At 44.2% G+C, this 12,468-nt stretch overlaps 1 protein-coding gene across 4 annotated transcripts in view; it reads right to left on the bottom strand.

Moving 5' to 3' along the window:
- FREM3 (FRAS1 related extracellular matrix 3) overlaps window positions 1–11,559 on the bottom strand; it is a 91,544-nt gene extending 79,985 nt beyond the window's left edge. For all 4 annotated transcript variants that reach the window (XM_045998264.1, XM_045998265.1, XM_045998263.1 and 1 more), the window contains exons 1-2: window positions 6,378–11,559; window positions 4,720–4,809 (exon numbers count right to left, since the gene is read on the bottom strand). In XM_045998264.1, coding sequence (XP_045854220.1) covers window positions 4,720–4,809; window positions 6,378–11,559 — 5,272 coding nt within the window. The remainder of the gene's footprint in view (window positions 1–4,719; window positions 4,810–6,377) is intronic.
- Window positions 11,560–12,468: the final 909 nt, after the last annotated feature.

Here is a 12,468-nt window from a genome sequence, read left to right as displayed (position 1 = left end):
TTATAGCTTGCCCAACAGTTAACAACTCATTTCTGGTCATGGTATGAAGGAATGATAAATGCAAGGAGGAAGGACTCATGAGGGAAAGAGTCAGCAACATGGGTAATGGTTGATTCCTTTCTGCCTGCAAAGAATCCCCTTGATTCTCCTTTGTTTGGATTTTTAAATCCACTGCATTATTAAGGGGACATTATTGAATTATTGATAAGCTAGAATAACATGTTTGGCCATTTAAATCAATACTATTGAACCACGTTAGTTGTGATGTAGTCTACTGTTCTTTTTTCTTAAATGGAAATTGCTTTTTTTTCCCCCTGATAATAGTGGTCATTGTAAAGCATTTACACAAGAAAATGTAAAACAAAGTCAAAAGATAGAAATCCATCGCTGCCATTATAAACCATTTTTAACATTTTGCTACATATACTTCAGACTTTTTCCTAGGCATATATATAGGCATATATACATGGAAATATAATCATCCTTTACAGCTTTATATAAATTTATACTTGGTTTTCTTTTTCACAATACATCGGGAACCTCTTTCCATACTACATATGGTTTATTATGACATCACTCTGAAGACTTACAAAACATTTTATAATCTTACTGTAGGTAAACTTCTGCAATATTATAAATAGTTATAGAAATAGCCTCAACGTTTCGTCTCTTCACTACTTTGCCTCCTGGTTTCTCCTGAATTTGAATATTTTGGCTGCCCATTGTTTTCTATCTCTTCTTCATTCATTAGGCCTTTGCTTTTAACCCCCACTCTCTTCTTACCACTGTTTTTATTTGAAATAAAATTAGAATTGTTTGGGAAATAAGAGTAAATAGACTCCAAATAAGGGCTCCTTTGAGTCAAGTGTGAAAATATCAGGCCACATATTGTGAGTTGACTATTCAGAGACATTTTCTGCCTTGCTCTTGAAGGCTTAGATGTGTTCCGGAGAGTTTAAAGTCCAAAGCAAGTGTGATATTCCCTTAACTGCATGGGCAGACTAGACTCACTAGACTTATGGTTAGCTCTATCACTGGTCCTAAAAAAACCTTTTTGTTGCTCTTTACTTTCATAACTTGCTTAAAAAAGACACTTAAGTAGAAAACCACTGTTCACAGGGACCATGAGGCATGTATCAGGTCAAATTTAAAAAAATTCAAATATCAGAATGCATATTGTTAATCAGATTGGTTTTAGACACTGAATAATTTAAGAGGAAATAAAACAATTTGTTTCAGGTCTTAAGGAGAATGTGAAATATCTGTAGCACATCCCCAAAGTAAAACTGTCTCACTCCCATATAATAATTTGTTGTTGTGGCTTTTTAGAAAGTATTGACTTAATGTTTCTGATGGTTCCTTTGTAAGGATCATTTTAATTCTTTGAGCCCATTTCTTCATCTTAAAATCTGAGATAATGATTTCTGTTTTACAGATCATAATAAGGATCAACTGGAATAAGATCTGTAAAAACACATTGTAGAAATATTAAGTGCCATATAAATTTAGGGTTATGTTATTATAGGGTAGGTAGAACAGATCCATTCAGCATTACATATAATAAAGATAATGCAAAATTTCAAGACAAATCTACGAGTATAATGACTTATGGAGAGGAAGATGGTTGAACTTGACAGTATGCTTAATTGGTCCAGAGGTTTTGTTTTTTTTTTTAAGATTTTATTTATTTATTGACAGAGAGAGAGAGACAGAGAGAGGGGGAATACAAGCAGAGGGAGTAGGAGAGGGAGAAGCATGTTTCTCGCTGAGCAGGGAGCCCGATGTGGGAGGCAGGAGAGTTGGGGCCAGAGTGAAGTCAACGAGGAAGACTGGACACTTCTGGCTTTGAACATGGAGAAATGGGACAGTTTCTAGAAGCTAGAAAGGGCAAGGACATGGGTTCTCCCCCAGAGTCTTCAGAAAGGAAGGCAGCCTTGCCCAAACCTGGATTTTAGCCCAGTAAGAACCACTTGGGACTTCTGAACAACAGACTTATAAGTCTGTGTTGTTTTAAGACACTAAATTTGTGGTAATTCTTTGGAGTAGCAATGGGAAACCAATGAAATTCTCATAATAATTCTATGAGATACACACTATAATCATCTCCAATTCACAGATGAGCAAACTAAAGCACCATTTCTCAAATGTATACAACCACTGAAGTGTGGTACTGGGGTTTGAGTCCAGACAGCCTGATTTCAGAGACCATGGACTGGATGCCTCCTGCTATCCAGCTTGGGGTTCGAATAAATTGCATCTTTAGAGTCATATTGTCAATACTTCCACCTTTAAGACCCTTGAGCTCACCTATGGATGTGCCTAATACCCAGTCTTAGAGGTAGGGCACAGTCTTCTTTTAATGCCTTCAAAGTTGGTACAACCGCCAACACCAAAAACAAATTCTACTTCAGCCCATTGGTAAAAAATGCATCCCTGGAAGTGTGTCCTGTTCCAAAAGCTTAAAGAACTGGAAGCAGTACCTTCTGCTAGTGCTATATGCTGTCAAGATAAAAAAAAATTAATAAATTGTAAATCTTATGCCATTTGGGAAATACTTTTAAAATTGGGATTTTTAAAATTATTATTATTTTACATATATTTTAAGATTTTATTTATTTATTTATTTGACCCAGAGAGAAAGAAAGCACAGCAGGGAGAGAGGCAGGCGGAGGGAGAGGGTGAGGGATAAGCATGCTTTCCACTGAGCAGAGAGCCCGATGTGGGGATCTATCGCTGACCTTGGGATCATGACCTGAGCTGAAGGCAGATGCTTAACAGACTGAGCCATCCAGGTACTCCCCACCCCCAAACTGGGATATTTTAAAAGCAAATATCAAGTTAGCTCTTGTAGAGGAAAAAATTTATAAAATTTGAAAATACCTGACACGAAAATGTTTAAGCAAGTTCTTTAGCAGTTTTAAGCTATTCCAAGAATGCTCCAAATGGGCAGATATGGATCTTAGCTCTGTGCTTGACTCTCAGAAAACAAGAACAAAATCCAGGGAACAAATAAATGCATAAATATTGAATCAGCATGTGGACATACATATGTGTTTTACCATCCAATTATGAGCAAAGGTGTCCTCGAATATTTTAGAGTCTATGTTTGGTTATTATTATCACTTTAATTTAATAGAAGCTTCTTTGTGAGGTGAGGAAGTGCTGTCTTTGCTTTATTCCCTGACTTCTGTTCATGCTTTTGGCCTCATGAACAGAGGTGGTGTAGCAATGGTGGTTAGGAACCCTGGCTTTGGAATCTGCACTACCTGGGTTTGATTCCAGTTCACCTGCTTGTTACTTGGATGACTTCCATCCAGTTAGTCAACCTTGGTGCCCTCATTTAAAAATAGGCATCGTAATGTTTACTTCTTATTTTACAGTGAGGATCAGAAGTCGTAATGTATATAAGCATTGCTTGGCCCATAGAAAGTACTCAAGAACGGTAGCAATATAAAATTCACATTTATCATCACAGACTGACTCTTGTTTCTGATGTCATCCAGAAAGTATAACATGCAAGTCAGATACCCATCTTTTTAGAATATCATCCTTCTAGAAAACGGAAAGAAAAATAGTCATTATAAACTATTTGAATCTCACATATGCTTTACATTAGTGAGTCCATTTAGAAGGCTTGAATTCATCTTCATCTTTTTAGTGACTTTGGTGCTTAGGAAACTGGAGGATGAAGGAAAGATCAGATTCTAAACTTTAAGTGAGAAGATGGAGAGGAGGGGTCAGTGGTTTCCACTGTAGTCTCATCAGCGTGGAGAAGGTGACTTATTATTAATGAGCATCTACTTTGTGCCCAACGCTTTACATACATTATTTCACTAATCCTTTTGGCAGCCCTTTGGAAGTGGTATGAAGACCACCACTTTACACATGAGTGAAATGAGTCACTGAGAGGCCCAGGTTACTTCTTTCAAAGTCACACAGGGTACGCTGGGATTCAGACACATATACTGTGCAGCCTTCAGTAGGACTATTTTCCCAAACAGTCCTGAATGATGGCATATGATTGTGAGATAAAATGCATGTTACTCACTAGAAATGAGTAATGATTTATACTGAAAGGGTTATTGAGTGGCAAGCAGCACACGGACATAATTTTTGTAATTATTCTGTCATACTGCAAAATAATTTTTCTTCGACAACATAATCAGCCCATTTCTGGCTGAATCAAGCACCTTCTGCTAGCTTGTTGCTTCCCATTATGCTACTTTGAGGACAGAGGGCAGCTTACACAAGCAATTTTTAAAGCAAGTTTTCCTCGATTCTGGTCAACATATTTTTTACTCCATCCAGGAGAATTACAATTTGGAGATCAAGGAGCCGTTAAGATTCGGTGCTGGAGCTGAAAATCCTCACAAAATCTAAAGTTGGACTTTCTAATTTGTTCCAGAATGACAGAAGCCACCAGTCAGATTCTCAGAACCACCAGAACAGACTGACTTGCCTATACGACATCACACATAATCTAGGTCAGGCAAAATACTTCAAATCTTATTACTGAAATTCCTCATTGGCTTTCCCTTCCAAAATAATGATATGTCAAGAATCATTTGACATAGGATTGCAAATAGAGCAAAAAGAATTCGTGTTTGTATTATAATATATACCGACTGCAATTACTATGTAAATAATTTAATTTTTTTCTAGTTTCATATTGATTTTAAGTAACCAAGACTCCCTTTTAAGGTTTCAACAATGACTTACCATTGTCTTCAACAGAGAAGTAGAAGATATCCTTTGTTGCTCTGCTGCCTTCATTCAAGACATAGCAGATCTTCCTTTCATCAATGTCAGCTAATAAAAGAGCAAGTATCACTCATCATATTGGCACAATAGAAAACGAGTATAAGAACTTCAATGGTTTAAGACATGAAAGTATGGCAATAAAGAAATTTAAAAATGACTAAACGCATACAAATCTAACTTTTAAAAAATGATTAAGTGAAAAGGAATCAAATTTTTTCTTAAAGTTACACTGGCAAAAATAGAACGTTAGTTTAAACTTTTGTTACTGTGCTATGTGTATGATCTGTAGGATAATCCCCAACAAGAAAGACATTCCAGCGATCCATGTTTTACAACATCCTGGCCCTCTGGAAAGCTGAGTCCATCTGGTTCTGAATAAGCCTGGAACTTGGAATGACAGTGGCTATTCATTAACTATTAGTCAAATGAATTTAAACAAGAATAACTGCACTATTCCAAGAAAAAAGAAAATGGAAATAAAATCATGATTTTGTTATTACCTATTCTCTTGGATTTTTAAGATTTGTCACGGTCTGTAATTTTTTTTAAATATGGATAATTATTAGTATATTAAAGACAATATGCATTTTGGAGGTATTTATTTATAAAGAGAATTCTTATAAAACCACATGATTTCATTGGCTTTAGAAGCAATTCTGAAAATGTAACTGGGCTTTTTTTTTTTTTAATATTTTTTATTTATTTGACAGAGAGAAATCACAACTAGGCAGAGAGGCAGGCAGAGAGAGGAGGAAGCAGGCTCCCTGCAGAGCAGAGAGCCCGATGCGGGGCTCGATCCCAGAACTCTGGGATCATGACCTGAGCCGAAGGCAGAGGCCTTAACCCACTGAGCCACCCAGGCGCCCCAACTGGGCTTTTTTTTTAACCCTTCATAAGTTTTAATTTAAGATTGCATTCCATGTATCTCTTCACATCTCATGCATAAATCTACATGAAATAGTTTTAAGACAATGTAAATAGCTGCCAAAGACAGCAGGTGTCACATTACTTGGGAAAACAGAGGAGCCTGTTTCAAATTCGCCATTAGTAGTGATGACAAATATATTTTTAAAAAGTTCTTTAAAACATATCTCACCACACACTTAGGAAAATTTGGTTCTATGCTTTTTTTTTTTAGATACATAAGTTGGTTTGAATACTACAATAAAATGTGCAGTGTAATATTTATCTCCAAAACCTAAATACAAAAAATACCATCTTCAGAAATCTAAACTTACTGATAAACTAGGGAAACAATTCCTAGGTATGTCATTGACTTAAAATTTGAAATTAAACTGATACTACCAAAATTTATGTAATCTTATCTTACAGTGAGATTTCAGAAGCAGAAACTGTCCACCTGCATTCTGCAATTTTAGGGCATAACTACCAGCTTTACTAGATGTCCGAGAGTTAAATGGACATCCTGATGAGATGGCTGGAAAAGGACTATTTGCCCTTTTTTTTTTTACCAGAATAATCTCATATTCCACCATATTTCATTAGAATCAAAATCTTTCTGTCAGTGGGCTGAGGTTGGGAAAATTTTATACAGAATTGGGAGATCTGATCTGCTCAAGGAGAGGGACAGAGGCATTGGGGACATTGTTACTAACCTTGCTTAAACACTCGCGTGCTCTGGTTTCCAAGGCCAGTGTTGATAATGAAGCCATGTTCTGGTCCTCTGGTCACTTTATACTTCAGAAACCCATGGAAACTGTCTTTATCCTCTGCCCTCAAAGATCTGTTGGTAATCAGGAAGCTCATGTGTCCAGTGTGAAGGCGCTTCAAGGCTGACACACCTCTGTCAATGGCAATCTGGGGGAGTCCGTTGTCTAGAGAGTTTATGTGGATCCTCATTACCTGAGGTTTGCATGTCTCTAGGACAGTGTCTGGGAAGACATAGAAATCAGCATGAGTGCCATCTGTCACAGTGAAGGAGAAACTGTCTTCAGTAGTCTTGCTCCCATCGTGCCAGTAGCTAATCAGGTTCTCATTCAGGTCCCGCTTGGTGAAGGTGGTCACAGGATGACTGCCATTATACAAAATCCTACCATGGATGGGGAGCTGGGTGACAGCAAAGAGGAGAAGATCATCTGGAGTATCCTTGTCTTCCACTGTCAGCTCGAAGGGAGTGATGTGTTTGCCTTCCCCTTTCTGCAGTATTAGTTTATGGATGGTCAGGATAGGTTTCTTATCATCCACATCTGTGATGAAGATCCTGAAGGTTCGGAACACAGGGTTGAGTCCATCAGTCACTTGAAACTCAAAGCTGTCTGTCTTTATCTCATCATTTGAAGTGTGGGCATAGAATATTTTGTTGCTAGCCAACTGAAGCTGAGTGAAAGAGGCAATGGGCTTCCCAGGGTGGTCAGAGATCTCCAAGTGCCCCAGGCTAGGAGCCTGTGTGATTCTGAAGTGAAGCTGTTCATTGGAGCTGTTGAGGTCACTGGGGCTAAGCAGATTGGTGGTGAGGGTCACTGTGCCACCTTCTGTCAGGGTCAGCCCTTTGCTAATCACCTCAGGGAAGACCTTGTCTAAGCTCCCAATGGTGATGTAGAAGTAGCAGCCTATCAAAGGGTTAATCCCATCAGTCACATCGAACTTGATAATGTCAAGAACTCCATCTTGGCCTGTGTGGGTGTAACAGATGAGGCTTCTGTCAATCTCATCCTGGGTAAAGTTCATTCCTAGGGTGAGGTTATTTCTCACCTCCCCTCTGGGTTTTCTCAGCCGCTGTAGAAGCCCTTGTTGAGGCCCTGAACGGAGGACAAAACTGAGGCTCTTTTTACTGGAGTCCAAATCAGTGGCCTTAAGGACCCAATTTGTGATGACCTCAGTGTGTCCAGTCTCTACTTCCAGCCCAGCATTGGTGGTCAGTCGAGGGGTTTCATCATCCACCAGGATCACCATAATGGGTACCTTCCTGTGGGTGGTATGCTTGCCATCACTCAGCCAGACCTCAAAACTATCCTCTGTGGTCTCAGAGTCATCATGCTCATACACAATAGTGGAGGCCTCCTGGATTTCCTGTAAGGTGAAGCTGTGGATGGGCTGGCTGCCTGTGGCCAGTTGCTGGACGATTCGGCCATGCTGAGGGAGGGCTGTGAGCTGAAAGTGAAGCTCATTTGGTGGCAAGTCAGCATCTGCTCCATTGAGCAGTGGGGTGTCTATGACCAGGCTCATCCCCTCTAATACCACAAACTCACCGACAAAGAGTTCAGGCTGCTCGTCATTGGTGGGTAAGATGATTATAGGGAAGAAGACATTTGGGGAAAAGTTGATGCCATCGGAACAATGAAAGGTGAATTGATCTTTTTGTGGCTCTACCCCTTTGTGAATACTCTGTACATAACTGATATGCCTCGCTTGGACATCTTTGATAGAGAAAGCACTGATGGGGCTACCAGCCCGTGATTCTTTTGAGCCAGGAGCTGGTGCAATGTTTTCCAGGTAGCCGGAGGCTGGCTGATCAGTCACCGTGCATAGGATTTCATCTTGGGGTGTATCCACGTCTTCAATATTGAGATGTCGTAAGGTCAAGGGACTTTTACCACCTTCATCAACAATATAGGACTCCCCCACCAAGACTGTGGGTGCCACATTATCCACAGGTAGCACAACCACTTGCACCCGTACTCTCTCCACTATGCTGTCTCCCACCACCCATTGATAAGAATCCTTGGAAAGGGTGAGGCTGAAGGCATCATGTTGTTTCTGGAAGCCAACTTCACCCCCAGTGTGAACATAGACTACTGCCCCACTGATGAGGTCCTCTCGGGTGAATCGTCCTGCAGGTAAACCATTCACTAGAAGAGTACCCAATTTGGGACTATCCTCCATAATGAAAGACAGCATCAAGTCACCTGTACCCTTCTTTTTGCCACATATCATGCCTATGGTGATCCTAGTGGCTCTTCTCTCTAGTACATCTATGGAAACATCTAATAATGGACTACCTGTAATAGAGATCCTGGGACTTTTAAAAGCTGCAGCAGGATGCACAGAAATCTGGATGGTGATGGGTATGTGGTGTACCCTGTCACTTACCTCCAGATGGAAGGTGTCGTTGGTAGACTGGTCTCTGCTGTGCTGGTAAGAGACCCTCCCATTAATAATATCAGCTTGCACAAAAAGTTCCCCTGGAACCATATGTTTGTTTAAGTAGTGCAGGTGTCCATGTTGGGGACCCCACACTAATATGAAGACAATCTGGTCAACATCAGTGTCAGGGTCTATGACATCCAGTTCATTACTGCTGAGGATAAAATTTCCTCCCTCTAAGACAGTAAAGCCTCTGTTGGTGACTTCTGGAGGCTGGTTGTCCACAGGCTTCAGGAATAATGTGAATGTTCCAGGTACACTGTTGCCTGCAGCATCCTCCACTTGGTAGGTGAACTGTAAAACCCGTGGTACGACACCCAGCTTATTCTGTGGTGGCTTGTAGGCAACTTTATGCAGATTTACCTGGGCCTGGGTGAAGTTCATGATGGGCGTATCTGGTGAATCAGTGAGCACAATTTCTCCAGCCCGGACTTGGTGGTTGTCATCTGTGTCAGTTGGGGGTGTCAGTAAGGTGTACCACAGATTCTGGTCATCTGAGTCCTGGTCAATATATTGGAGGAATTTCTTCTGGAAGTGAGTGAGTTGGTACTGGTGCACAGTCATTTCTAGGGTAGTTCCTGGAAATAGTTCTGGACTCTGCAGATCCACTGGTTGGACCTTGATGGTGAAGAAGTGCTGGTTGGATAGGTTAGGTGGGTCATGGTCATCTTGTACATGGAAAGTCAGCTGAGCCATTACAGGATGAGGGCTATGGGGTCCAAGATGGCGGTAGAAGAGTTTCCCTTCCATGATGTCTTGCTGAAGCCACTCAGTCACCACCTTTTCATAAAGTCCTTCTTTTTCCACATAATACCAATCTTCATCTTCAGGGGACAGAGGTGGTTCAGCCTGCCGCAGAAACATCTCCCCCAGGTGCTGAGTTGAGTAGGAGGAACCAGGGGCCAGATCCCACCCTCTTTCTTCCTTTTTTTCTTCTAGAGGCTGGTCTTCCAGCACAAAGTGGATGGTTGAGTCATCAGAGTCAGGATCAGTAGCACTCAGGACAAAGGGGGAAATCTGGACCACCTGTCCTTCTGTAATCGAGAGCCCGTTGTTGGCCTTGACCTTTGGTGGTTCATCATCAACAGGTATGATGGTGACAGGGAAGAGGAATTCCACCTGGTGGCACCCATCCTCCATCCGAAAAATGATATTATCACTGTAGGCGTTGCTGCCGTCATGCTGGTACACCACTCGCCCTGCTGCCAGGTCTTCTGGTGTGAAATGCTTACCCCCAGCTGGTGCCCCAAGCACCACCAGCTGCCCGTGTCTCAGACCCCTTACTGCAGTTACTATCACCTCTTCTAGGTTATCATGATCCCCAATCTGAAGGCTGTGGGTGCTGGACAGAGGCTTTAACTGACCTTCAAATAGCAGCAGTCCCTGGTTACATCTAGCCACTGGGGCCAGGGTGTTCATGGGTTTCATTATCACCATGAAGGCAAAGGGGTCTGAGGTGGCGCCATCTCCGTCCACCACCTCCAGCTCCAGCTGGAAGAGGTGCTCTGAATCCAGTTTCTCTGTTGGGGGCTGGTAGGCAATTTTCAGGTTCCGTAGCTCACGCTGGGTGAAGAAAGAGACTGGAAGACCCAGGGGGTCATCAGTGCTGACTAGGTACCCCTGGTGCCCTGGCGTGGTTGTGGGGGCATTGAGAATGTTGAAGACCAGGTCATCAGGGTCAGACTCCTTGTCATCTGCAGCCAGTGTGTCAGGGGTTAGGGCTGTTAGTAAGAACTGACTGACCTCCATCATCATCAGGGCTGCAAAGCTGGGCCTAGGTGCACTGTTCTCTACTCCCTCATGGATGCTCACCAGCAGCTGGAAGTGCTCCCGGGACAGCACCTCCTCTGACCCAGCGCCTCCGTCCTCTGGCCCTAGCAGCTCCACCATCAGGGGCACATAGTCCCGATTGGGCGACAGGGTAGTGGCAGTATGCTGATATCGCACCCCAGCTCTGACGAAAGCCTCACAGTCTACCCTCTTGCCTCTGGGGAGAGGGGCCCCCATGGCATCCACCAAACGCCCATATTTGGGGAGCGGACCGCCCTGGGGAGGAAGAAGGGTGAGCCAGCACCTGCTGGTGGTAGAGGCTCCGTTCCCCAGGGAGGCGAAGTCCAGCACTCTCCGGTCGATGGCTTGGCTCCAGCCCCGCAGCCTCTCCACCGACAAAGGCCTGTTGCGGGTCACCAGCTCCGGCTGGGAGAAGACTAGGTCCACATCCAGCGTGAAGGGCAGTGCCAGCGTGTAAGTAGGGGCGTCATAGCGCAGCTGCAGCCGCACCCGAGCGCGTCCCGGGCTTCGGGAGCCGAAGTGAATGTACTGGACCTGGCGGGGCCCGAAGGTGCAGGGGAAGCGGCCGGGGGAGAGCGCACCGTGGCTCAGCGGCAGGGCGTCCAGCACCGTCACTTCGCACAGGTGTCCCGGCTGCACCCGAATCACCAGGTCCCGGAGCGGATCGAGCCAAAGCGAGCGGCCCGCGGGAACCCGGAGTCCGGGGTTAGCGATCAGGACTCTGGGGCTGTCGGAGTTATTGCAGGCCAGTGCACCCCAGGTGGGCAGGTAGAGCGCAGGGTGGGGTTCAGTCCCAGGCGTGGGTGCCTGTCCCCGTAGCACCGGGCAGCTCAGGAGCACGTAGGCGAGCGCCGCGAGAAGCTGCCGGGGCGTCCCAGCGGGGCGCGGAGAAGTCCCAGCCATGGGACCTTGACGCTGGGATACCTGGAGAGTACCCTGTCCAGAGAGGGCCGGCTCAACTGCAGGTGCAGGCTGGGGAGAAGGAGGCTGCTGTCCAGTCGGGAGCCGGGGCGCGGACTCAGCAGGAGCCAGTGGCTATGCTCCAGCTGTGGCAGGTAAAAGCAGCGGGAGAGGGTTCTGCTCACCTTCTGCCCTGCCTGCCTCCCAAGGCTCTCCTCGGCTGGCTCCGGGGACCGCCTAGATATGCCTCAACGCTCGCAGACCTCGCGAGGGTGCCGGAGTTCGCCCCTCCGCTGCTTTGTGCCTTTAACCTCGCTACCTTACTGACCTTCGTGCCCAGAGGGGTAGTCGGCCACTGTGCAGCCCCGGCTGCCTGCTTCAAACCATCTGGTCAGGATATTCTCCCCGGGTGTCTCGAAGAGATTGTTCTTCAGGACTGGGAGACAGACAGCGACTGTACCCGGGTCAGTTCTGTGCGTGGAAGACACTGCGCTCCCGCGGTCCATTCATCCAGGCAACGGTGTTTCTGACAGTGGGGAGAGCCACCATTCCTCTTCCTTACCGCTGACAGGCGTGCATTTTCTAGCCAAAATTGAGTCTCACTTCGGACATAAAAGAAACTGGTGGGAGCTATTTTGCAAATAGGATTTTCTAGCTGCCCGTCTGATGAAGTAGCTTATTCCTAGATCTTGTTATTCGTTGCTTCCAAAATAACCCCGGCATTTTTCTTCACTCAGTTCTGGAGGAAAAAGATTAGCATCCAGGCTGGAGAACTTGAACAGCTTTTAAAATCTGTTTCTAATCATTGGGTCTCACATACCACACAACCCGGTGTGCAGATAGGCTTCCTTCCATTTTTTTTTTTTTTTTTTTTAGAATGTGGTTTCCTTATCTGATCAACAGTGACTCCTT

This window comes from Meles meles, chromosome 2 (genome assembly GCF_922984935.1).
Source record: "Meles meles chromosome 2, mMelMel3.1 paternal haplotype, whole genome shotgun sequence".
NCBI classification, from domain to species: domain Eukaryota; kingdom Metazoa; phylum Chordata; class Mammalia; order Carnivora; family Mustelidae; genus Meles; species Meles meles.
Note: the sequence above shows the minus strand (reverse complement) of the source record. Positions and strands in the feature narration are given on the sequence as shown.